Raw genomic sequence first — 26,209 nt, forward strand, 5'->3', positions numbered from 1 at the left:
ACCATAGAGGCTTTTCGTTCAGCCCCGTGTTTGTGCCTGTAGTTAGGAAAGGGCAACACATTGCACGAGAGAACGATTCAACAAAATTTCCAATTCTTTTATGAGACCTAACAAAAAAAAGAAAAACAGCACATGCAAACCCCGCTCTATAGAATGGATCGTTGATTTAATAGGGCTCTATAAATAAAAATGATCATATGGATAAAATGCTCCTTTGGAACATCTGCTGTATGTTTTATTAATAACACACACACAGAGCGAGAAGGGACAGTGAACAAGGGGAATGCTAATTGGCTTACACACAAACACACACACACATACGCACATTGTCAGATTGCCACACTGTAACTAAACCTCAGCTCCTCTCACTCCTCTCCCTCGTGCATTTGCTGTTAAAGGGAGGCCGAGTTATCATGGAAGTGAAGCAGATTTCCAAGAAGATAAAAAAAACAACAACTAAAAAAACTAAAAGCAGACTGGACCATATAGGAGGGAGCAAGGTTTTATAACCTATAAATAAGTGATGTGCCTTACCAATGCTACTCCCCCCTCGACCCTGACTTTGCTGCCCCCACCACCCCAAGCTTGCTCCTGCTATCTCGCTAAATGGGGGAGGGGAACAATGAAAGGGGTATGAGTGACAGATAAGTAGATCCTCATTAAAACTCTGCGCTTATATCATCCTCCGCTCTAACCCTCCTCTCCTCCTCTGCATCGAGCTCTGGAAAATGATAGAGGAAGGGAGAGAGGAGAGGGAAGGTGCTGCTCATTGGTTATTCCTGTTCTCTGACCTAACTTGACAACCAGCTCCAATAACAAGACAAAGAGGGATGACACAGAGATTTTTGCCAGAGACCAGGATGCTGACAAGGAAGTGAACTGTCCTAAATTGGCAGATAATGGGCCTGCTGTGGGCCGCTCTGTAACCTCCTCCGCTGTGCTCTGCTCTGAATACAGTAGATCTCAAACATACGGCCTTTCAGTTTTGTTTTTTTTCCCTCTCTCTGTTTTACAAGCTTTGCTGGTCAGCAGCAGGGTCGGATGTACCACTGTAACAGCTTCTCTTTATTTTCTGTTTTCATGTGTAACTCAGTGAGTCACCCTGGAAAAGCTCTTTACCCAAACAAATCGCACAATTTGCTTCTTAGGACAAATAGACCTCAAACTATAATCAGACACGACGTTTAAAATAACCAGCGCGTCACCTGGTTTAAAGTACACACTAGCATACCCAGCGGATTACTTTTGAAAACAAGTGCTCAAAATACAATGAAAGGTCATGTAATACGCTTTTTTATTTATTCAAAAGATTTTGGTTTATTCATAATCTTCTATAAAAAAAAACTAATGAAAAACCTGAATCTGGAAAAAAACAAAACATTTGCAGTCCAGTGTTTTTTTTTGTTTTTTTTTCTAAAGCCACATGGACTTTGGAGTGCATGGAGAGGCTCCCTGCATGCTTTCAGCTGCAAACAGGAATTAATCAAGAGTTAGGAAATTGCAAGTACAATACAAGTTTGTTAACAGTCTCTTTAGGCACTGGAGTCTCTGGAGTCCCATGCCAGGACCCCTGAAGAATATGTCATTTCTTAAGTTTGAATGGATTTAAGACTACATTATTCACATTAGCACTTCCAGTCGAACTGAAACAGACAATAAATAATGCTTTCAAATTAGATCATTAGTACTGTCACTGTGATTCGGGGAGTAAACAGAGCTACACAAGTTAACAGGGCACGTTCTCCCCAAATGGTTTCAAATAGATGTCAAGAGTGATTGTCATGAAGGTGTGTGGAGATATAATCTGGGGTCGCGTCGCTGAATCAAAATGGAAAGGAGAAAAAAAAAGCAAACATGGAACTTCTTGATGCCAAACGTGATCTAATAAAACAGAACGGATGCTGATTCGGGTTTATTATTTGGTCCCATAATGCTTGGTTGAAGACTGGCCGTACAGCCCATAGAATTCGGCATGTCTGGCTGTCTGCGATGTTTCCATCAGTCCCCTCATGGGAAAATGCTGCAGTGGCTGACTTGAGGGTAGAGGGGCATGTGGGGCAAACTCCTGAGAGGTCACAGAGGGGAAGGTGTCCGATGCTGGGTACGGAGGCCGGGCGCAAGCAGCGGGGGCCCTGGAGCAGCAAGTACACATCAGTACTTTCCTCCCTTCGTACACGGCTTGTTGTGAGGCACCAACACTTGAGAAGTGGGAGGATGGGAATATGGTTCCTGAGTGGTGGCTAGAGCTGGACCCTAGACCCACCATGTGATGGGCTGAAGTATCTAGGAGCCGACTATGACCAGGGCCAGTGTGAGGATTCTGTGAGAGGACTTCAGAGGCATATACAGATGATGCCCGGTGACCTTGGTTGGCCAGGAAGGGTTTTTTGCTGCTGTAGAGCAAAGGTGGAGGATTCTGGGAGTTTTCTGGGTTAGCCTCCAGGAACGCCATGCTGTATTTCCTCTTCTGTATTCCTGAACTAGTCCCCAACTGGGAGCTAGCAGAGCTGCTGTGAGACTGCACAATCTCCAGAAGAGGCGACTCATTGAACGGTTCTGAGAATGACAAGTAGAGGTAGGACAGAGAGATGAGTGCTAATTCTAATGATAATACATCTCTGAAAAACTCATCTATAGTTATTTTTCTGTAATTTAATCCTACCCTCCAGCATTTTTCGCAAGTTCTTCTCTTTTGTTGACAGGTCGGACAGCAAATGATGAGAGTTGAGCTGGCCCACTCTGACTGAAGGGATAATGCTATTCAGATGTGAGTTTGACCTGTAAAAAGAAACACGACAGTAAAATCATTAGTATTGAATTGTTAGAGACACTCTGCACCTTGAGATTCAAAAAATATAAATATTCTTTTTTAAAGTTGGCTGTGATTACATTTGGACAAGATGACAGTGCTGCAAAGTTATCAACACTACCTTAGCTAGCTTGGTTATTTCCATTGGTTGTTCACTGCATGATTAAATAAGATGCAAAGTTTGACTGTAATCATTGCACCAGTTTAATCATTATTAAAACTGATACAGCTACAAAATTGGCTAAACAGACAAACCTGTTTTTACAACAGACTGTAAAAGTTCTGGTGCCAAAGGTTGGGCATTTTAAAACCCAGTTTGAAGTGGCCATTGTAAGAACTTTTTGGAAATATCCCCTTGTTGAGTCTGAAAACCAGTGACTTTCAAGTCTAAATGCTCCATCAGTTCCCAAAAACAAACAAGCACTAACTCACCCCTAACGATAACATGTTGAAATGCTTAAGTTAAAAATAGTCCAACTTCTTTCAACAATAAAATGACTAGTGTGACTTTTCTCCCAGTAATAAGGTCTAGCGGAGTTAGAAGCTAATCTGCCTCAACACAAGATTTGCGAATTGACGTGTTGAGCACAGACCTTAGAAAGTTCGTCAACTTCAACTGACTAACCACTGGTGATGTAAAGTCAAGATAAAACAATTTTCTACTTTGAGGGGAGGTCACTACAATTACTGCACAGAATGGTGGTTATTGACATGTGAGAGCTCAGTAAACACATCGGCCGGTTAGCTATGCAGCCGGAATCTGGCATGTCTGCTAGCAATCAACCATCAGCTTTAAGTGTTAATCACTTCCTGTGTAGATGCAGCTTTAGATGTGAACTAGCTGACACCTACAAATGAGATAATATGTTTTTACTGAAGTACGAAAAAAAAAAGTACAGCCATGCTATACCTCTTGACATAATACAAACCGCAAACTTAATAACGGATGTTTGAATGTTTAGTCGTAACCACTTGTAGCAGATGGCTGCCCCTCCCTTAGCCTGCTTCTGCCTAAAGTTTCTTCCTGTTAAAAGGAAGTTTTTCCTTCTTACTGTTGCAAAGTGCTTGCTAATAGGGGGTTCCTTCATTGTTGAATACTTTCTTGAGACAACTGTTGTTGTGATTTACATAAATAAACCTATACATGAATAAACCATCAATTGACCTGCTACCTGTAGCCAGTGTTGCCAACTCCTCAGTAAGGAAAATCGCTATTGGTTGTCCTAAAAGTCGCTAGAAGTCGCTAAATGACGTCATCACCTAATTTGCATAATTGGTCATGCTAATGTAATTGTAACCTATGTTGTTGGAGAGAGAAATAACATCGTGGACGAGACATAAAGTGAGCAAAAAACATCCTAAATGCATTTAGAATTTATTTAGAACTACAAATTAAATTTCTTTTAGCAATTATTGTTTTTTGTAATGTCACAATTCCAACCCTGCTCCTTTACCCGGGCTTGGACCGGTGTTGTGCCAAAAAGTGATTGTCTGCCAAAAACTGATTTCCGGTATTTGCCAAAAACTGATTGCTCGTATTTAAACTGCTATAAGTAACTTGTTGGCCTATAATATGTGAAACATATGTCAAATGCATCCCTCATGGATGACACAAAGTCATATTGAGCCACAAACAACATTCGTGTAACAAGGTAGAAGCCGCAATCAGTTTTTGGCAGCGACTTTTATAGAACCTTTATTTATGCAGTTAAAAAAATCTCATTAACATTAAAAATGTCTTTTGTAAGAGTTAGTTGGCCAGGAGGACAGCAGAAATGGCAGCAAATATTACAATAGTTCTGTAAAAATATTTTAAGTGGGGATAAAGGACCGGATTGGTTATAATGTGAGTACAATAACACAGAGTTATAAAGATACTTGAAAAAACAGATAATCTTTTAATTCTATATATAACCCCTTTGTAAACGGTGTTCACCGAAGTCTATTTACCAACATACGTAAAGGTATTACACATAAAAAATACACGGAAACATTGGAAATCAGTTTTTGGCAGGCAATCACTTTTTGGCACAACACCGGCAAAAGTGACCCGAAATAGGCACTCTGGTGGAGTTACTGTGTGTGTGTGTGTTTATAAGTAGTTTTAAACCTGATCCACAAAACAGCATAAGAGTAAGAGAAGAACTGACTGCGTTACAGCACCCGCTGCTTGTTGAGAGTAAAAGCGATATGCGCTTTCACGTCTTTTTTAGCGACTTTTTTTTTGAAAAAAGGTCGCTAGGGGGTTTGAAAACTCGCTAAATATAGCGACAAAGTCGCTAAGTTGGCAACACTGCCTGTAGCTAGCCATGAGGTAGCTAGCTACAGCGCTATGGTTAGGCTAATGTTGTGAATAAGAGTATATGCTGAAATTCCCCGACTGCCAAAGATAAATGTCACCATATTGCAGAAAGAAGACTATCGGGAAAAACTTTACAGCCAAGTGAACGTCTGAGATGAACCCATCCACTGACTGAACATCCACACCAAAATCATGCTGTCCAGGGGACTGTAGATCCATTGGCTGTAGTGTGCAGGGTCAAAGTTTAACTTGCTAAAAACACTATGCATAGGGCTAAAAAAAAAAGTTGTTGAGGCCAGGAGTGAAAAATGAATAGTTAAAATCACTGCAGCATGTTAAAAAACTGTGAGGCTCACCCAGTCCCACCATTAAACAAGCAAATAACATGTGGCAAGGAGATAAGCCCTCCTGCTTGTGATCAGGTTTTTGAAGTAATTAATCACAGAGTATTTTCCATTTATACATCATAGGGGAAACACATGGGTTTATCTGTTCTACTGCTGTTTTCTCTGACCTTTGCTTATATTTCGCTTGCTTGACCTCTGTTGGAGTTTTTTTTTTTTTTGCCTGCTTTTATTACCAGTACACCCGCTAAAGCTACATTTAGCTAATTCCACTGAAAACAACGCAACAGTTGAATGTTGTACAAGGACATATTTGATAGTTTGGCTGCTTTTCTCACAATGAATAAAGATGATGATCAGTGCACTAAAAAGCTTGCATGAAAACATCACTGGGTTAGTCCAAAGAAATGAATATCTTAGAATAACTTCTTACCTGTCCATGAGGAGCTGATAAGGTTTTGTATTCTGAAATGAAAAAACAAAAGTTTCACAGGTCATTCCCACACACCATCTGACTTCAAATGTCTCACTAACAGTTATTATAAGATGCATCAGTGTTTACTGCGCATGCTTTCATATCACAACATCATATTATGTCCCTCAAAAGTATCACTGCCTGATGCAGATGCAAGAACTGTGAAAAGCGGTCATAGAGATAAAGGTTCATGTTCGATAAATAGAAATTTTTTTTTGCAGATTTGTTGTACCTTCATGAAATTCAAACTGCCCGCCTTTTGGAAGAATGTTTGCACTGAGCTCAGGAGTTTTTCTGCTTCGTGGCGCCTCTCGTTGAGCTGCAGCACCTGCTGGGAGTTCTTCCTCACGTACGAGTTGTAGGTGCTCTCCAGCATCTGCATGGTTTCAGCCTGGTTTGCTTCTAGCAGCGCATGCATCCGCTGATACTGGGCTCTTGCACGCTCCTTCAGTTCAGACACTGCATCCTGTGGTCACAGGATACACAAGTATGCACATTTACACGCAGAAATGCATTTTTAAATGACTAAAAGTACTGATGTTAACAAACAGATACTACAATTTTTATTAACAGACACACAATTTTATGGAATTTGTGCTTTTCTTGTTCAATATAAAAGTGGGAAAGTCATTTGTTAAATCCATTTTCACTTTGCTGCACCTGCCAGTCATAGTTAAAGTTACATTTACCTTTGATTTCCCAAGAGTGAGAAACGGTAGAGTAATTTCATTACAGCAGACAAAATTATAGCACAAACCCCCATGCTGATAACATTCACATAACATTCGGAATTGAAAATGCACCTTCATCAGTGTCTTGTCTGACTCCAGCTTGTTGAGGTGCTCATCGATGTTCTGAACACGACCTTCCAGTCTGTCTTGCTGCCTCATTAGCATGGCCTGTGGAGGAATGACAGATAGGATGGATTAGATAGGCGAACCACAACAAGATGCCCTGAAAATTAAAAACAAATATACCCACACATTTACAAACTCTGAAAAACTTGGGCCTCTGCTGTGACCTCAGCATACCTAGCTGCTTTTCACGAGGCATCGAGACAACTTTCTCCACAGTCAGCTTCCAGCGACATGAACATGCATTTAGGCATTCGGAGAGCAAAGGCACACATGGCTGCACAAATCATTCTCTGACTGCTCCAAAGTTTGACGCTGACCCTGCTGTGTCAAATGAGCTCCATTGTTGGGACAAGCTTACTTCCTCTGTGGGTACACAAGAGCCAAGAGCCAGTTAAAAAAAAAATCCACTGAACATAATCCTTCCCCATTTACTGCAGAGGCTGGGAATCAATCTGCTGTCACAGACTGACAACTAACTAGAAACAGGGGAGGGCAGGTAGACTTTTTAATGAACTGTTTCTGCATTGGAAAGGCAGCGTGCCCAAATAAGAGAAAACCTGCTGTCATGGCAACAAAGTCTTGTGTATGTAGTCATATGTGAAATCTCATGTGTATGTAGGGAGCGGGGGTGCCTCACTACCCCCCCCCCCCCCCCCCCCCCGCACTTTCTCATTTTGCCACATGCATTGCTCCCATTGTTTGCATTGGCCTGTGTGTCAGTGACAGATTGTCATGTCTGTGTGCACAGCGCCGAGGTCTCCTCCCTCCCTCCCAATGAGCATGCACCCGAGAAAGGGAACGAGGGAAAGGCGATGCTTGCACATGCCAAGAACGGATAGAAAGAGAGTGAGAAAGACATACAAAAAGAGAGCGAAACCAAAAGAAAGAGGAGAAAAAAGTTTCACCCAAAAGAGAGAGAGATAGGGAGAATGAGGACATTCCTGTGGTCTCGAGTGAGTGAGTCTCAGGGTAGTCACATTGTGGTATCACAGCAACAGGCCTCTTCAGCTGCTTGCAACACTCATGTTGTGCTGTCTAATGGACATCCACAGGCTGGCCACTATAGTTTACCACAGTGAACACTTTCAACAGTGTATATAGTTTCAACAAAATAACAAAGAAAGACTCTAAATGGCATAAATAGTAGCCAAATGTACCATAATAACGCACTCATGCTTGTTATCAGAACAGTTCTTTTGAGTGAAGAAGACTACTGATTTGTCCACCTAGGAAACAGCAGGAATATGTTTATCTCCCCTAACTCTCAAAGGAAGCAGAGTGGATTATAGGGCATGTATTTTGGGCAGCTGGGAGTAAATGCGCTGACATGGGAAAGACCCAAAAGTGGTATTTCTACTGCTTCAGCATATTTTAAGGCTGGCCACAAAAACTGACAAAATTTCTATCCAGACACTCATTTTGGGACAGCGTAGTAGTCTGGTGGTTAGCACTATTGCCTCAAACCAAGAGGGTCCTGGAACCTGGGGCAGGGCCCTTGTGTGTGGAGTTTACATGCTCTTCCTGCGCTTGTGCAGCTTTTCTCTGGGAGCTTTAGCTCTGCACCCGAAGTTAATGCCGCCTATACTGGCCCAGGACACTCTTCCAAAGCTAACTCTCAAGACTTCATTCTTGGTTAAATAAAGGTTTAAAAATATTACTAGCCACCAATTTTGCTCTGTTTTTAGTGTACTCCAACCCCTATTTGTCTTCTAACTGCTCGTTACTGTTAGCTAGTCTCTACATTTGTAAACTTTAATGTGACTGAGATACTCTGCTATTTGATGCTGAGCAGGCAGTGGACAGCTGGTTTCTCAAAGCTGTCTACAGTTGTCTCCTACAGCTGGAAAAGTAGTGGATGGGAGTGACCCAAATAAGTAAAACCGCATCAATTAACTGAAAGATGCTCAAAAGCTCAGCTGAACTGAGGGAACTGCCATTGACACTTGAGCTTCGGAGTCATTTCTATCTGCGACATCTCTAACATTACACAGTTTCTGATCCACGGTAGCTATAAAACTATTGATGAGGGAAGCTTTAAGTGCTGAGAAGGAAAAACACTGCATTTCGTTCGTGAATTAACTGCTGCATCACCCTGCAGTGCTGACTATGTTTTTAAAAAATTGGTCCCACAAGTGAAATCAAGAATACATCTTTATGAGTACAGCTTAATGGGCTGTTATACTGACACCTATAGAGTGTGTATGCATGTGTATGTGGAGAAATAAAGTGAACTGTTGAAGTAAGCCCTATATCATACAGCCATGCGGGTGAATGTAATTAACAGCTGCACTTGCAGAGGTTTTCATATCATTCATGGAAAGAAGAACAATAAGCTCAGCAAGGGCTGCAGCAAGCCCCGTACCACACACCTCGAAGACTATTCTTCTTAATTCTCCCAATTAAAGTTGAGGCACATTTCTATTAAGGACTTTACAGTTTAAGCATTATTAATGCCTCGTGTTGGTTCATGTTCCAAATGACTTGTCAGAGTCGTTATCTAAAGCTTTTGGTGGTTTCACCATAACATATCAAGTTCTGCTTTGTGCACCAACAATGAGATCACATATAGAAACCACGAGCACACTGTGATGTGTTCAGTTAGCGGATTTTACATGTTCACTAATGAAATGTTGTTTTGAGAGTTTTTCTCAGATGCAGCTAGCACTGAGCGCTAACACTTCTCGTGTAATTGGCAGCGCTTTACGTTGAAAATCAGCAGCGTAGTCTTTAATCCTGTTTCGCACAGTTGTAACACATCCTACACCTGTACTCCATCTCAACACCACATCTTGCTTACACAAGAGGCAGTTTAGCTAAACACTCCTCTTCAAACAACCTGATAGTAACCGTAACAGCTGACACTACCCTGCAAACTGGTGGACTTCTGTCAGTTGGCTGCCTGTGTTTCTTCTTTCCTTCACTTTTTCATGTCCTGCCTCCTCAGTGCCTTTGAACTTAAGATGGTGCACTGGTATTATTCATCACTTTGGTAACACGGCGCACACGAGCTCAGTGTGAATGCTGCATTGACAAAACAGGAAAGAGCACTTTGTTGGGTTATTAGTATCGTAAATGGTGCGTGAGTTGCTTTATGTGAGCTGGCTTCACATTATAGCAGCAGCTTTTCTGTGTCTTGATGCTTCTGCTCAGCAACTCTGTCTTCCTCTTTTTGTCGTGTTTCCTCCAATTCCTTTTTTCTTGTCTTGTGTGTTTGAAATAGCACAGAGGGGCTGGGGCAGCGTAGCAGCATGAAAGCCTACCTTTATCAAGCTTAAGCCCGCCAATGATCACTTTCCCCACTGTCCTATTTAGGCATCCAGACACCCACAGGTTGCCAGGAAGCTCATGTTTAAATGAGGAGCCTCAGGCTCAATGAACAGAGAGCCTCTTTCACAATCAACTGACAACTATTCCCTACTTCTGATGTCAGCGGCCTGCCCTCAGCATTCTGGGTATCTGACTCACTCCAGCCCAGATACACGAAGCTTCAAACAGCAGAGCTTCCATGAGCGACGGTTTCCTGCTGAGGTGCCTGAGAAAGCCAAGGTGAGGTTGTGTGGGAGGGCTCCTCCTCCACTTGTCCCAGGGAGAACATTACTATTATATTACGCTTCTTTTCTCATCTCGAAATTACCAGCATGTCTGCAAAAGGTTAATGTAAAAGTCTCCTTTGAGAGCCAAAGATAACTAAAAGATACAAACATTGCTACGTCGGTTTTGTGTCTTTGTTTATCCCAAAAGCAACAAGAGTGCTGCCCGGGGAATTTAAGACCAAAATAGACCACAGCTCTGCGAAGGAGAACGACCTCTCAGCAAATAATGACGAGAAGACACTGTGGTCTCGTATTACTTTAACAAATGACCCAGCACACAAGAAGCCCAACATTTTTTGCTATTAACACTTTTTTTTTCTCAATAAATCACTGTGTATTATATGCCTGAAGGTCCAGGGATTGACAGTGTGACTCCACAGTGCAATTTGCCCTGTGAAAATACAGTTGTGAAAGAACAGAAAGATGGCTGGGTGTGTGCATATGAGTGTGTAGAGAGAGCAGCTGTGGAAAGGGCTGAACAGACATCTTTTGTCCCAATAATAGCTCTGAACCAGGGTCAACTGATTTAGAACTTACCCTGGAAAGAAATATGTGTAACTTTCCCCAAGTGGAATAATGCCTTCACTAAAAAGTATCAAAAAGACGACGAGAGGGCAAACTGTAAAACAAATCTGCTTCTCATTGCTTCCATAGATAGGGTGGAGAAGAGAAGGAATGTGTATAAGGTGTGGGTGGCTGTTTTTACACCTTGCTACTTGCGTTAGTCTTGAGAAAAGCAAAGAAACAGAAATAAAGTGAAGAAAAACACACAAGCGGTAGCAGCCATGGCATGCTGGCCCTCGTTTCTTTACGCATCCTGAGGTCAAGGCTGCCAAGACACGCTCATTATTTAATTGTTGCCAATTCGTAGCCAGATTAGGATCTATTTTGCTCTTACTCTCAACTCATTTCCACCTCTTCCTCCCTGCTAAATGTCCCTAAAATAGCATTCCAACCCTGGAACCCTGAAACTGATCAGCTAACATAAACAAACTACACGCGTTTCCGCCCCTCACCGCACATAGGTCATCGTTTCCGGTGGATGCAGATTGCATCACAGCACTTATCCGAAGGGCACAGCGCTGCTAATGGGAAGGCGTGGCGGTAAGGAGTGGGTGGTATGATCAAGGTTAAAAGCAGCATGTGTGTGTGTGAAGTATGCCTATATATGTGTGTTTGTGTGCTATCCATGTACCCAGAGGGGTGGCTTTCACCTGTCCAGTCCTTTTACATCAGATTAAAGAGGAGGGAAAGAGAGAAGGCCTTTATAGACTAGCGAACTGAAAGAATTACCCATGGATTGTGTGCACCAAATGAAATCTTTTCATTGCCCTGTAGGAGTGTGTGTGTGTATGTGTGTGTGCGCATTTGTACCTGCATTTGTATGCGTTGCGTATCAACATCGCAGACTGTGTGTCTTTGGTTAGTGCAGTGAGAGATGCAGCAGAACGGACACAGAGCCACCTGCTCTTCCTCACAGTGGAGCAGCCTGTACTCCTCGTGACTGGGACAGGTCCAAGCGCTCAGCTCCTCAGCATCGACTAACAGGTGTCCCGGCGCCGCACACGGCTGCTGTAGGTGCGTCTGGATATGAGTTTGGCAGCAGGGCTCCTTACAACGCAGACAGACTTTCCGCACGGGCAGCGGGGGGCCTCGTCTGCAGAGGACACAGTGCAGCACAGGGGGGGCTTTCTCAGTGTTCAAAGCATTGAAGCGCTTCACTATGTTGGCGAGCTTGAAGTTCTTCTCCAGTGTGGGCTTCTGGTCGTAGTCATGGTTGCACTCTGGACAGCGGACAGCGGCGGTGTCTTTGGCCCAAGCCTCAGAGATGCAACCCTTGCAGAAGTTGTGCTTGCACGGCAGCTGGATGGGCTCGTCGAAAACATTCAGACAAATGGGACACAGAAGTTCCTCTTCGAAGCAGTTTTTCCAGCTTGCATCCATGACCTCGGCTGAATCCAAACTGATGAAAAAAAACAAAACAAAGGAAAGGCTTAAAAACTGGTTTAAATGAACCACTGCTTTTAAAAAATGAGCCTATTACAGTTTAATTTTTACTGCACTTATATTCAACTAAAATGGCACAGATTGGAAACAGGCCAAACCAACACACAGGGCACTGAGTTACAGGCTTATTAGGAGTGCATTACAGTGGCACAGCAATTAACAAATGAAGCTTAAAGTAAGTAGTAGCAACCTGCTCTTCAGAGCAAAAGAGTGCCATTACACTGAAACCCAACACCAAATATATATAAATATATATATGAATTACATTTCTTCATATTTCAGTGTAATGTTTGGCTTCGCTGGGGAACAGGACGACACAAGCTGTGGCGTTTTGAGAGCGAGTGGGAACTTGACACTGAACAACAAATGTGACTCTTGTCAAATAAACTGTTACACTGACATTTTATTACGCGAAGGCACTCCTCGGCTTTTCTTACAGCAACCCACAGAAACATAACAGATGTATTCTTAAAAGAAAAAGCGTAACGTTACCAACTATTTCTCTTCCATGTCGTCGGCAGACTCCGGTGCACCTATAATACCGTGGAGCTTGTCATCCAGTCCGCGGTGAGATCCTCGCTCCTCTTGCTTCAGATTACAGCCTTCTGTCGGTCGCAGCGCTCAAAGCCGGGATTTTATAAGAGTCCCCCGCTGGTTTTCTCGTCTGGTTTCGCTTTCCCGTCAACTCTTCTGAGTAATATATTATGGTAAGTACAGGCAGGATAGTCACTCGTCGGAAGAGAGTGCAGTGCTTCCACACCGACCGACTGCCGACCTCCAATAACGTGACCCGTCACGGAGTTGATACACAGGCGGGGAGGAGCCGGTAGGAGGAAGGCGAATGAACGGCCACAGCAAACTCTACCGGACAGACTGTAAAAGACCAGGAGGCGTTTGTGTGGCTCTTCATGCTTTGAAGCAGAAGAGTCCATGGCTGGGACAAAGCAGAGCCCGACACCCCCACCCCCAGGGGCCCGTGACAGGGTTGGTGCATGTGGGGAGGAAAAGAGTGGAAAATATGGGAAGGTAATGTGGAGTAGATTTCAAATTAGTCACTCTTTTTAGGTAAAAAAAATAAATAAATAAATTTTAGTCTTTTTTTCTGACATAGTGTTGTGAAATGTACAGTGATGAGTGTTAAAACTATGCAGTGACGCAGACATCCTGTAAAAGTGTAATATGAAGTGAGCGTGGGGGCCAGAGGCAGCCCTAGGTTGACTAATAAGATTAGACTTCTTAAGATGAGTTTGCACAAATATTAACAATCTATTTAAAAGTATATTTTAATAACAGCAGACTGTAAAGCTTATTTGGAAGTAAGAATCCCATCCCGACTACTTGTGATATAATCAGCTGAGCTCCCGGGCCTCATGTTGCCTAATGAGAAAAAACAAGACTTTATAAGCATTAAGATTTTAATACTTTCTATGCATTTTAATGCGGGCACTTCCAAACCAGGAATGAGATTTTAATGACAAATTGAAGATATCAGTTTCAAACCCACCTAATTGGACAGACTGGACTCTTTGGAGTTCTGATTCTGGCCCACAATCCACGTTTGACACACCTGAAGTAGACCACCAGAGCTTTTTACTCTTCTGGGAGTCTGAAAGTTTGAAAATCGAAACCTAGACATAGCCACAAATAATACATTTTAATACATTTACTTAATACCTTTCAGAAAAAGTGTAATACTGTTGTTTTGCACATTACAGGAAATCACAATAAAATAGAAAAAAATAAAATAAAAAAATTCAAAAATAATGTTCCACAGTACTTCTGAATTAGTGTTCCAGCTTTATTTGTGTAAATACATACATACATACACACTTTAATGCACTTGGGATTACAATCAGCCAGTTCAGTCAATAAGATAGTGCTTAAAAAATTCAGTACAAAAAAAATCTAAATTTTATTTGCCATTCTGAATAAAAAAAGAAAACAAAAACGGTAACATCACGTTTTATGGAGTACATTTCTGTAGGAAAATGCTGTAGTAAAAGTAGTCTTCTTTTTTGGCATAAATATGGAGTGAAGTAACAGTATCAGAAAAAGGGAGTGAATGCAGCGGCCTCGATTCAAAATGATGTGTCCAAACAATCCAGGAGCTTCAGGCTGCATTGACAATCAACGGAAAATATGTTGGGATTTTTTTCCCCCTTCGGCTGGAGGGAAAGGCACTGTGGAGGTTTACTCATTTTTAAACAGGTCCACTGATCCAAATCATATGTTACATATATGTAGGCACTGGAAACTGCACTTGAGGAGGCCATGATCACAGATTACAGTCTATTAACATCTACAACAGTGACACTACACATGGGTGTTGTGTGAGAAAACGGGGGGAGGAGGCACATTCAACAAACCTAACCCATTACTGGAGTTATAATCTTGGCACAGAGGAGTGATCGAGGTGGTTATACCTGCAGCATTTGCCAGGTACTTAAAAAGAGACAGTTAATAACAGGCTATGAGATAATGATTAACCGTCAGACTAGTGTTCCCGAAACATGAAACATTTGAGACAGAAATGGTTAAAACTTTGGCGTGACCACAAACATATCAGAGAAAAATGTCCAGCATTTGTAAATACTATACATATCAGCTCAGTTTAAAAACAACACTGATAAAAAATGTTTAAACTGGTTATTCTTCTTCTCTTTCGAAGGCCACCGGAATAAATAGAAGTGTTTTTGAGAACTGCTGCTCAGTTATTGCTTTAGACAGCATGTCAGGAGATCACAGGATGTATGCTCAACTACATTAGTGATGTATATTTTGAACTACCTGGAGCACTGACAGCATCCAGTTTGCCCAACAGGATTGTTCTAACAGGTCAACCATCTGGACTGGCTGGTTTGATAGTCTCAAAAGCCTCATACAGATATTGTAAACAATGGTGCTAGTCTGAGAATGCGGTAACAGTCAGAAATGTTTAGTTCATCCCTCAGATTATCTTTTGGAGTGAAACAGTTGAGGCCAGCCACAGTGGGAACAACGTATCTATAAGCTCTGACAGCCTCTCAGAGTCCAGGGAGGTCTGCTGTTTCTGATCCACTCTGGAAATGTTTACACGTCTTTTTCTTGGCATTTTCAAAAGAGCAAGTGTCTCTGTGTCAGTCTCACTGGAGTGGATTATCAAACACAGAGTCTGGTAGAACAGAGATTTTTAGCTTCTTTTCTGGCCAGCTGTACTCCTTTGGCAACTTTGTCTGCAGAAAGAGAAAACACATGCAAGGTATACCAGGCATGTAGTCACAGTGCCTAAAACTGAAAGTAAAAGGTAACCTGCAAGGGGTTTTTGCTTGCCTCATCACGAGTGTTGAGTTCCTGTAAATCCCCGAGCATCTGCTCCACAAACTCTTCAGTCAACAAAATCTATGAAAGGAGAAGAGAATTTAGAAAATGAACTCATTAAACAGGAACGCAACAGCCAGAGGTCAGAGTTTCCGTGTGGGTACCTGAAGCCAGGGGCCATGGGCTGCATAGGGATGCTCTTCAGTAGCAAAAGCACCTTCAACTCCTGTAGACACAAAAGTGATGGCCGTGTCTCCGTTGATACTTTTATATGTGAAGTGTCTCCCGTGGAGCAACCGCCCCCTGTAAAAGATCAAACACAACCCATTATGAACTAACCACATGATTACACTCATAAGTTGTGTTTGTTTTCATTTATGTTTGCCATAAAACAAGATTTCTGATGTCATAAAAAAATTGCTAGTAAGCGTTTAAAATTTATAAGCTTTAACCTTTTATCTTCTGAACAATTTTTTTGTGATGACTGAGGAAAGGCAGTTTGCCATTTTGCATCAGAGGAAGCCTTAAAGAACTGACCTGTTGAAGATAATAAATCAAGGTCAAAACGCTTGAAATAACCACGAGAATTAAACTAAATCTGTTAGTCGATGCTGAGGAGCTGAGCGCTTTCTAATTCAGAGAAATAACCGTAAACATTTAAAGTCAGTTAATTATTTAAATGAATTTAAATTAAGAGAAACACTATGTTCTGCAGTCTTCAATGGGAGGAATAGAAAAAAGATCCAAAAGATTTGTTTCATTAATATCAGAGAGGACAGTTTGTAGGAAATATGACATAATCGCCCTTCATTGCGGTATCACATAACTGGGACATAACACTGTGTTCTCAACACATTTCTCCTCCTTTTACACAGAGCTCTCTCTGTACAGTAACTCTAAGCTTGTTCTCTCCTAAAAATTAGTTTAAAAATAAAGCAAGTTGAAACTGGTGGGAAAGAGACTTCCTATTGGATAGTCCGCTCAGTTGGCATTTTGTTTGGTTACACACATTCCTATAAATGTCACCTATGCCCCCCATCCCCAAAAACAAAAATCCAGACGGATTGTAAATTCCACAAGTTACAGAGTATATCAGAGATCTTATTGTTTGCTATTGCAAGTTTGCCATTTGTCACTTCAGCATTAGAGGGAAATGGTACAAAGCAGACTTTCAACTGGATAGTCCGCTTAAATGGCATTTTCTTTGGTTATACAAATTCCTATAAATGTCACGTATACCCCCAGTAAAAAGTAAACCAAATCCAGATATTACTGGACTGTGAATTCCAAAACTCACGTTAGAGGCAATAGCTGCATTCTTTTTGTCAATAACGGACTCCTTTCACCAAGTGCAGGCTCTCTTCTCTTTCTCATTTTAAGATTAACATTTTTTTTCTCTTCAATGTAAGATGGCTGAAATGGTTATTTGATTTATAGACCATGTGACTGTCATGAACATATGGAGGTAACTTTAACATCGAATTTATATCTGCCAATCCGTATTAATGTACTATCTTTGTCCTAAATCCTCTTCCTGCTGTTTGATACACTTCTCGCTGTGTAGGCGAGCAGGAAGGAAAACCAGACATGCTCCACATGCTGTGTTGACAGCACTGATTCAGTTGCTCTGTCAATGTACACTAATAACCTTCGTTGACTTCTCTGTTTAAGAAAAGCTAGAAAATAGATGTAAAAACACCAAAACATGTTAGACAAATCTAGAGGATCAGAGTCTACGTCCAACAGTCCACTGTTAACAAATACTAAATTCCTGAATGTCACTTCTTTGATGTTACAGGTAACATTAATATCGACTTTAAGCCGTTTCACATTCTGCTCACTTATGATAACAATAGGCCCACTAAAAAGCAGCTAACTTGTTATTTTCTTCAGACTTTGAAGTGATATCAAAGTACATGTGGGAGGAAGTTCAACTGATATTTTAGGGTGTCTTTCAGAAAACCTCCTCATTCACCCCTGAGGAACTAGTGGTCCTACATGCCATTATATTCGGCCACACCTGTTCAAAATAAATATCTGGGGTATCCTTTCGGTCTCACATACATTCAGAAAGGGTTCATTTGCCCAGCGGTTGTAGGAGAAGAAGAATGGTGCTTTACCGCAAGCAGAGGGGCAACAGTGTGCCTGACTCTTGGTTGAATTTCAAATGGACACTCTCCAACTGCCGTGTTCGGACCAACTCATGAGGAACAATAGCTGCTGAGCTCTCACTCTCCAAACTGTCCTTTCGACTCCTGATAAACACAGAAAGAAGAAGAAAATAATCTTAGTGAGGAAGTAGAAAATGGTATGTTCACTGATGAGTCTGTTAGAAAACAACTAAGAAGGAAAAGGCAGCTTTTTGGCTCACGCGCACACACACGCGCGTGCGCATACACGCACAGAAACAGATTTCGCAACTCCTTTCATGAAGCAGTTACCTGATACAGCAGAAGACCCAAACTTCCACAGAAAAGCAGCAACAGAATAGCAACACAGCAACATAATATGCTGGTAGCTAAGAAAGAACGATGATGATAGTTCAGATGTCACTGGGGATTTGAGTCACAGCACAAGAGGGAGGGAGTTATCCTGGTGCAACCCTTGTGCTGAGCTGAACCCATGTTAAGATTGTGAGTGCTGGAGTGTAGGAGGAACACTCACTGCGGTCTCTCGTGGCTCTGTTTCTGGCTGTTGATAGGTGGTAGGGCTGCTTTGCTGTTAAACTCCAGTCCTTTTCTCAGAGTCTCCCTGATCTGCTCTGTGTCTGTCAGCCCACAAACAAAGACAGAAACAAGTATTATTTCATTAGGTTAGGCATTTCTGCTCAGCTTGAGTATCTATCATATGTGCTTCTTTGGAAGCTGGCATACCTTTGTCTGAGAGCCTGCGTGGCTGTGATCCAATGCAGATTGATCGGCTGTCCTCCTCATCCTCTGGCGGCCGACTCAGATCGTCCCACACACACTTGGCGCTGACCCCACTCAGGTTCGAGCCTTCTGTCTCGATACCCTGGTCCACTCTCTCCTGCTTAGATAGGCAAGAAATATACACAAATTGTCAACACAAGCTCACGTAAAACACAACGTCAACTTCTTCAGAAATGAAAACGATGCATAAATATCTACAGGCAAAAAAGAGGTGATAAAACTTGTGACAGCAAAACAAACCAAAAACAATAATATTAATGAAGAAAAGGTTCCCTTTAAAGTGCTTTGTAGAAGATTTTGCTTCCAATATCAACAAATCATTGACCAGGACCAATTAGCTCTTCAAATGGTTTCTTTTCAACCACTACTACTTATTTTGGCTGCTCCCTTTAGGGGCCGCCACAACGACCATCTACCAACATCTCACCCTATCACTAGCATCTTCCTTTGTCACACCAACCCTCTGCATGTCCTCCTTCACTACATCCATTAACCTTCTCTGTGGTCTTCCCATTTTCCTACTGCCTGCCAGCTCTATATTTAAAATCCTTTGTTCAATACATCCACTATCCCTCCTCTGCACATGTCCAAACCATCTCGTTGCCTCACGAACTTTGTCTTGAAGCTGCTCTGATATGCTCATTTCTAATCCAATGCTCATAGGATATGCTCATTTCTGATAACGCTCAAAGAAAATCTTTGCATCTTCAGGTCTCCTACCTGCAGCTCAGCCTCTTGTCTTTTTGTTAGGGCCACTACCTCTCCACCAACAGAGTGGGTCTCTTGAACCCATCTATCACTCCTACTGCACACCGCACACCTCACTCCTGTCTCATTGTCTTCATAAATGTCCTGCACTACCCTCAAATACTTCTTCTCCTCTGCTGACGACCTGACACAGTACCACAGTTTCTCCGCTGACACCCTATTGTATGCTTTCTGTAGATAAGGCGTGTCAAACATAAGGCCTGGGGGGCCAGAGTCTACCCAACAATGAGTTTGACATCCCTGCTCTAGAGCCACAGGACACAAGACAGTGCTACTTGTTCTAATCTTCTATATAGTGGCAACAGGTTTCGTTTGAGGCACACTAAGCTTAACTCTTTATAGAAGAGTTAAAAAAAATATAAAACAGTAGATTTTGATCATGCTTAAGTTTCGATGACAAATGTTTCCAAAAACAGAACACAAAATAAATAAATCATTAAAGACCATAAAACTGCCTCTTTATGTCATACTGTATAAAAGCAACATGGTGCAGAATTGAGTAAAACTTACTTGTAGCTGTGGATCAATTTCAAAAATGGTCTCTCCTCTCCTCATGTCAGTGATTAGCCAGGGGCCACCGGCTCTGTGCACAGGAAAAGCATCACCATTAGTTCAGGTCAGCATTAACTTCAAGTTAAACACACCAAGTTAATAAATTAACTAGTAACTATGCTCCTCACTTGCTGCTCACAATGTACTCAAACTGAACAGCATTCACATAATGGTGTGTCTATTCAACTCAGTTCCTACAAGTTCAATGATTGACCATTTACAGGTAACTGTAAAAAAAAAAGGAAAGACAGAAAAACAAGAGGAAAAATACTGTGACTGAGCAGGTAAATCATTTAGATTTTATCTGCCAGATATGGAGTGCACTAAAAAGGGAAAAAATATGTGTGTAATGCTTAAGTCAAGTTATGCTTTCCACTTCAAATGATGACTTTCATAAGAGTTCTACACAAAAATGACACGCAGGTTTGACTAATCAACACCTACGTGTAAATCCAAGCTAAGCAACAGAATAAAAAGTAAAACTAGTTTTGACCAGATCACCTGCTACACAGTTCTACTCACACTCTGACTCCACGCATCAGCTCCAGGATACCCTGTCCATTCCACTGTTGGGCCGCCTGCAGCTCCTCTGTACATACTCCCACAATCTACGAGACACAAATTTTATGGTTTTTACACCAACTGTTGTAAAACACCCCATACCTATTTTATTAATATTGGGTAACATTACATAATATTGAATAAATGCCTAAATAATATCTGACATCTCAAGATGGATTTTTGATATTGTGTTCCTCTCCTCATTTGCCTACAGTCAACTGTTGCAGCCGTTTACCATCACAAGGGGGCAGTGTCGCAAACAACAGGTACTACAGGTACAAGCTACTCTTCGTTGTTGGTCCTTCAGCCATAAAACCCAGTTATATCAGCTAAAAAAACAAAAGAATAAAAAGCATCCATTGTAGACACCTGTCTGTGGCTTTTCTTTTTTTAAATTGTTGATTTCTGCGCTTCTCCTGTTCACACTGAACTCTGCTGCCACTTTTAAGCCAACAACTATGTGAGCCATGAACAGCATCATCGACATTAAGCTATGTAAAATGTAAATGGACTGGTTCTTATATAGCCCATTTCTACTCTGCCTGAGCACTCAAAGCCCTTTATACAACTTTCCTCATTCACCCATTCACACAAGCACATGAAAGTGCTTTCTAGCTAACATTCACAGACATTCATTTTCCATCCGATGCATCTGAGAGCAACTTGAGGTTAGTATCTTGCCCAAGGGTATTTGGCATGCAGACTGGAATAGTCAGTCGAACCACCAACCTTCCGATTAGTAAATGACCTGCTCTACCCCCTGAGCTACAGCCACCACTATCCTCTGCTGTTGGACTTTTGAAGGACTTCACAACACAATTTTTACATAGGTTGCATAACCCAGCATAGGCAAAAACCTACTCAAAGAGACACAAACGCAATACCGCAAATCTTACATTAATTAGCTCAACACAGAATCGTTTTGAGCCTACTGTCAAGTGGATTACACTAGTGACAAGTGACATTAAAAACTCACCTGGAGAAAACTCACTGTGCCAAATGGCGTCTGAACCGGTTGCATCTGTGGGTCTTCTGTAAGCAACATATGCTGGATACGAGATTCACTGTTGTCTAGTGGACTGTGCCACGATACATGGTCACCACTACAAAATGTGTTTTCTGCATGAGTGGAGAGAAAAAAAATACATTATTTTTTTAAAATAATAACAAATCATGGGATTATAATTTGTCTAGCAGACACCCTGTCATGGCTGCTCAAACAATCTTACTTTCCTACATTTCATCATCTGACTGTACATAAACGTTGACGGAATGGTCCAGCAACATGAGAAGAGGGGAGGCAGATCAGAAAAAGAGGTAGCGTGAGTAAGAGGAAAAACAGTCAAAATGAGACCCAAATATGGAAAGAAAACCATAAAAACTACTTTTCCGTCGAAGCTAATCTGACTGTTTGCGAGGTAACACGCGCCCACGCCAGACTTGCTTCAGGAGAAACGAGAGGGGGGTAGATGGCCAGGAATCAGCATTCGTTTAGCTTAGGGGCCTAGCCCACCCACACACAAATTGACCCCAGCTGGAAAGCAGAGAAGGACTGAGTAGAGGTGAGTCTGGAGTAAAAAGTCTTCTCTTTCTGCATGCTCCCTTCTTGTCTATCGAATTACATTATTTACACAAGTTTTGGATTCAAAGGAGCTTAGCAACAGTGTATACACCCATGCAGAGTACATATATTCACACTACCACAACTGTCTTGTTTGTAACTTGTGAAAACAATCCTACTAAAAACAGCAAAAGATAACAAAAGGGAAATTAGATGTCCTTTCAATACCCAGAGCTACAACACACATAAATGATGCCCAGAGCAGACTCCTCTAGTTAAGCTTGTTTACATGCATCACTGGGATTTCAAGCTACCTTTACAAAGAACACATTCTTTGGCACACCACCATGTTTTTGCTTGGCCAATAGAGAGTTATCACATTAAAATTTTGCAGTTAAATCATTTGCTAGACCGCAAACAAACCGTGACAAATAAGTACACTGTGTTACAATTTTTTAAGTGAATGACCAAGAATTTACAGATGGCTGCAAAATGGAAAAAAACAAAACAAAAACAAAACAAAACAGCAAAGTGTCTTGGTCAGATTTTAGGCCACCATGTGCCACCGACCAGTATCAGTGCACCATTGCGTAGATTCTTCAAATCTCTGGAACACTGCTAGAGGCATGATATGCATTTCTTTTAACAAGCTATCCCCTCTTTCGGGAATAACTTTACCTTTCTGTTTCAGTGGCTGTCTTGACACTGTTTATTCAGATCAGTAATAAGAGAACCATGATATCAGCCCCACAGTGCAGTGGCAAGTGAAAGGTTGGTGTTTCAGTTCCAGCCATCTTTGCTCTTTGTCCACTGTACAAGGCTATAGCGGCTATTTCAAACTCTTGCACATTGATCTGACCAGAAATGTATCATCTAGATAGGATGTAGCAAAAATGCAACAAAAATTTATGTTTTGATCTTTGCTGAAAGTTCTAAAAGGTATTAACTGCAGCGACATGCACAGTCATAACCTTGTGCGTGTTAATGCACCTCACAATTTAGACTGTGTCATGTTTACAATACATAAACTTAACTTGATCTGCAGTAAGCCTGCAGTTTCAATCTTCATGGCGAACTGACCAGGGTGCACATTCATATATGAAGCCAACATGACGCTATCAGATTAACGGAAGGGTATGCATGTCTGAAAGAGGCGAAACACATCAGTCTAAAAATCTCCCACAGACGCTACACTGGTTTGAGATATGGTAATAGTGAAAGGAATAGTATAACAGTAACGTTATTCCCATTCTCTTTGAGTGACACCTGGTGCTCTATGAATGGAGAAGACATCCCAAAAGACAGCACCCACGTCAACATAAAATTATGACATCACAGTACAACAATCTATTTATTTTTTTTAACCACTTAACCAGTCTTTTGCTGAGTATTGAGTTATTTTCCATACAATGTTTAAATCAACAAAAATAAAACAAAATTTATTTATGAAAATAAATTTCTTTTTAGTCTGAAAGGCATTCAATTTGATGAATTATCACAACGTAATACAGTTTGTTTCTGTTGTTTAAGATGGCAGCATGGTGGTGCCCTAAGCATGAATGTTAGCATGAAATGAATGGTTGTCTCTTGTATCAGCCCTGTACTACTGCACTACTACAAATATTTTTGCTGCAAAACTACCCACAATAAAGTTTTTGACCTCTTCCAATTCTTTTGTTTGATTGTCTTTCAATATGACCTTTATCCATGCAAACATTTTTATAAATTGCAAAACTGCTTTGTGCCCTTACCTGACTGGAAGACATAGCGAGCCAAACCTTGCATTAGCTCAGCTGGCCATGTTGGAGGTGCAGTCTCCCCCACCTCTCTTTTGAGTCTAAAAGTGAGCTCAAAGCCAAACCCACTTGGTCCATCTGGCCCTGTAAATCTGACAAACAAACTTTATGAGAAAATGGACTGACAAAATGTCAGCACTTATACTTTTGTGTTATTTGTATATACATGAGGGCTGTGAAAAGCCAAATACTTATTGAGATGAACGAAATATTCAGAGTTCACAGTTGGTCAGGAGGGGACATTTAGTAAAGGGCTGATAACTAAAATATTGTATGGGTCAAAATGACTTCCCACATTCAACAAACGGTCACACAGAGGGGCGTTTAAAAACCAAGATTTGTGTTACTGACACAGTACTTACTCATGAACACGGTTATCCCCATACAGGTCACTGAGTCCAAAGCTCACATAGTGCCAATGCTCCTGGACGTCCTGAGCTGGACAGCCTACATTTCTATACATACTGATGTAGTCTAACGGATCTGGTCCACCGAGCCTATGAGAAGCAAAGAATGAGAACCATGTACAGTTTTGTTATTGTTGTGAGTAGACACCCCAATGTAAAGACATCTGGGTTACAATGGAAGTCGTTTATACGTATAAACGTAGTGAGAGACATTTCAAAAGCTGGATTTAAGCCAGTATGGCTTAGAAGAGACATTCTCAAACTTTCCGAATAACAGTAACTACAGTATGGCTTCTGGATGTTGGGTTAGCTACAATGTTAGCTTGGAAGCTAAGCTAGTTCTAGGCTAATATTTAGCCATTATTATATTAAATATATTGTACAAATATAATGCCCGCACGCATGTCAGACAAGCAACAGCAACATGGGTTACTTACCAATATTTTACAATAGCTGTTACTTGAAGCGGGTTTGCCTGCTCGGGATAAAGTCGCCGACATTCCCCATAGATAGCCTGCAGCCCAGGAGGAAACAGCGGCACCAGCCCGTGGGCTTGTGCACCACTGGTAGGCCGTACCTCATCCATGCCACGACCTCGAATAAACCGGGTTACTCTATAGAAACAACGTATATACCGTTACCGTTGGCAACTACCGCTTGTTCAGAATTAGGCTAAACTAAACCATAAAAGCTTCAGACAAGTACTGCTGTGTAATAACAAACGATAAACTCTTTTCTGTTGCCCCACTCGGTAGTCGCCTGTTGCTCATCCTTTACAAAGAAACTACCTTACCATTGGTTGGCGAAAGGCCATTGCGTCAGTGACTGGCAGCAAATTGTAGCCAATGAAAATAAAGATAACGGTTGTGTGAAATTGTGGATAAATGTAATTGGCTGAAATGATGCTTATCAAATAGTTAAGGGGACATGCACTTTCAGGGTTGGGGTATTAACGTTTTTAAGTAGGCAAATTATGGCTAGGATGTTAAAAAGACAAAAAAACAAAAAACAGCCAACAAAAAAGTAGAAACTCTTTCAAAAACATTGCTGAGAAAAAAATCTTTTAACTCCCGTGTGACGTGTATGTACAGAATATAACCAGCAAAAAAAAATCTTTCAAATAGAGTATGTACTGTCTGTTACTTGTTAAATTATTTCCTTGTAAAAAGTCTTGCATTAAATTTTTGATTTTTTTTTTCACTTGCAGTTAAATGTGTTAAATGGAAATGGAAATTTTTCTTTTTTGTTTTTTTACAGTTTAATCTGTATGTCCTTTAAAATGATAGCCTCCAAAAGTAATTAGCTTTGTGTAAGGTAAAACATATCATATAATAGAAATACTGACATGCCTTTAAAATCAACTTACTTGTTTAAAGTACTTACTCGCTTTACTCCCATGCAATAACCATCCACCCACTGTTTAGACAAAGTATTTACTTTATCAGTTAGAGTCAGAGAATTCAATCAAAACCAGCCTGAAACGTTATTCCTTTGAAAAGGTCAACAAGTCAAGATGTGACCATGACTGAGCAGTCACTAAGACACTACACTGTGTGTTCCATGTTTTGAATAAAAATGCAAACAGTGAATAGTAATCAAAGATTATTCAAGATTTTTCTCATTGCAGAAGCTTTCCTGGATTCTAAATGAATGATAACAAGAAGGAAGGGAAGTATTATTTGTTTTAGAAAAAAGTATGAATCCAAAGAGCTATTACGTTTCTTAAGAGACCCTAAGTTTACTACACAAGCATTTCTTTCAATAGAGTGAATGCATGAATAGCAATAGCAAAACACAGTGTTACAGCATAGTAATGCTGTATATAAGATTCCTCATCACTAAGAGGTGGCAACCTTGTTTTGCACATATGTTCTTTGTGCCTTATTACACACTTTAGTCTACACATGCAGTGGCACACTTGTAACTACTGCTATATATTATATAACAACC

The 26,209-nt window shown here is 41.1% G+C and overlaps 2 protein-coding genes across 4 annotated transcripts; both read right to left on the reverse strand.

Moving 5' to 3' along the window:
- Positions 1–284: 284 nt before the first annotated feature.
- LOC102789563 (E3 ubiquitin-protein ligase TRIM8-like) lies at positions 285–13,154 on the reverse strand. The gene is made up of 7 exons (XM_006807970.3): positions 12,880–13,154; positions 11,755–12,343; positions 6,734–6,829; positions 6,163–6,396; positions 5,889–5,920; positions 2,663–2,778; positions 285–2,556 (listed from the first exon to the last, which is right to left on the reverse strand). Exons 2-7 carry the CDS (start codon positions 12,322–12,324, stop codon positions 1,916–1,918), a joined length of 1,689 nt encoding a protein of 562 aa, XP_006808033.2. The 5' UTR covers positions 12,325–12,343; positions 12,880–13,154; the 3' UTR covers positions 285–1,915.
- A 1,010-nt stretch (positions 13,155–14,164) lies between these two features.
- Positions 14,165–25,667, reverse strand: sufu (suppressor of fused homolog (Drosophila)). Of its 3 annotated transcripts, XM_087850242.1 has the most exons (13): positions 25,643–25,667; positions 24,697–24,873; positions 24,215–24,349; positions 23,808–23,944; positions 21,472–21,614; positions 20,457–20,542; positions 19,893–19,965; positions 18,558–18,714; positions 18,349–18,451; positions 17,805–17,939; positions 15,849–15,987; positions 15,697–15,765; positions 14,165–15,599 (listed from the first exon to the last, which is right to left on the reverse strand). In XM_087850242.1, exons 2-13 carry the CDS (start codon positions 24,843–24,845, stop codon positions 15,510–15,512), a joined length of 1,416 nt encoding a protein of 471 aa, XP_087706368.1. In that variant the 5' UTR covers positions 24,846–24,873; positions 25,643–25,667; the 3' UTR covers positions 14,165–15,509. The 3 variants fall into 3 exon arrangements, with proteins under 3 accessions (XP_087706368.1, XP_006808037.1, XP_006808034.1); XM_006807974.3 differs by lacking the exon at positions 25,643–25,667 and having other exon boundaries at positions 18,558–18,711; positions 24,697–25,051; XM_006807971.3 differs by lacking the exon at positions 25,643–25,667 and having other exon boundaries at positions 24,697–25,051.
- Between the last annotated feature and the right edge of the window lie 542 nt (positions 25,668–26,209).

Source organism: Neolamprologus brichardi, chromosome 13, assembly GCF_056152115.1.
Source record: "Neolamprologus brichardi isolate AB-2024 chromosome 13, ASM5615211v1, whole genome shotgun sequence".
NCBI classification, from domain to species: Eukaryota; Metazoa; Chordata; class Actinopteri; order Cichliformes; family Cichlidae; genus Neolamprologus; species Neolamprologus brichardi.

Bases quoted from the DNA above. Each gene is read 5' to 3' on its own strand.
- sufu (XM_087850242.1), bottom strand. From the start codon at position 24,845: ATGGATGAGGTACGGCCTACCAGTGGTGCACAAGCCCACGGGCTGGTG. The intron at 19,966-20,456 runs GTGAGTAGAACT...TCCTGTGCACAG, and splicing joins CTGATGCGTGGAGTCAGAGT to AGCCGGTGGCCCCTGGCTAA. The intron at 18,452-18,557 runs GTATGCCAGCTT...GTGGGCTGACAG, and splicing joins ACGCAGGCTCTCAGACAAAG to ACACAGAGCAGATCAGGGAG.
- LOC102789563 (XM_006807970.3), bottom strand. From the start codon at position 12,324: ATGGATGCAAGCTGGAAAAACTGCTTCGAAGAGGAACTTCTGTGTCCC. The intron at 6,397-6,733 runs GTGCATTTTCAA...CTGTGACCACAG, and splicing joins CAGACAAGACACTGATGAAG to GATGCAGTGTCTGAACTGAA. The intron at 2,557-2,662 runs GTAGGATTAAAT...TGTCATTCTCAG, and splicing joins CTTGCGAAAAATGCTGGAGG to AACCGTTCAATGAGTCGCCT.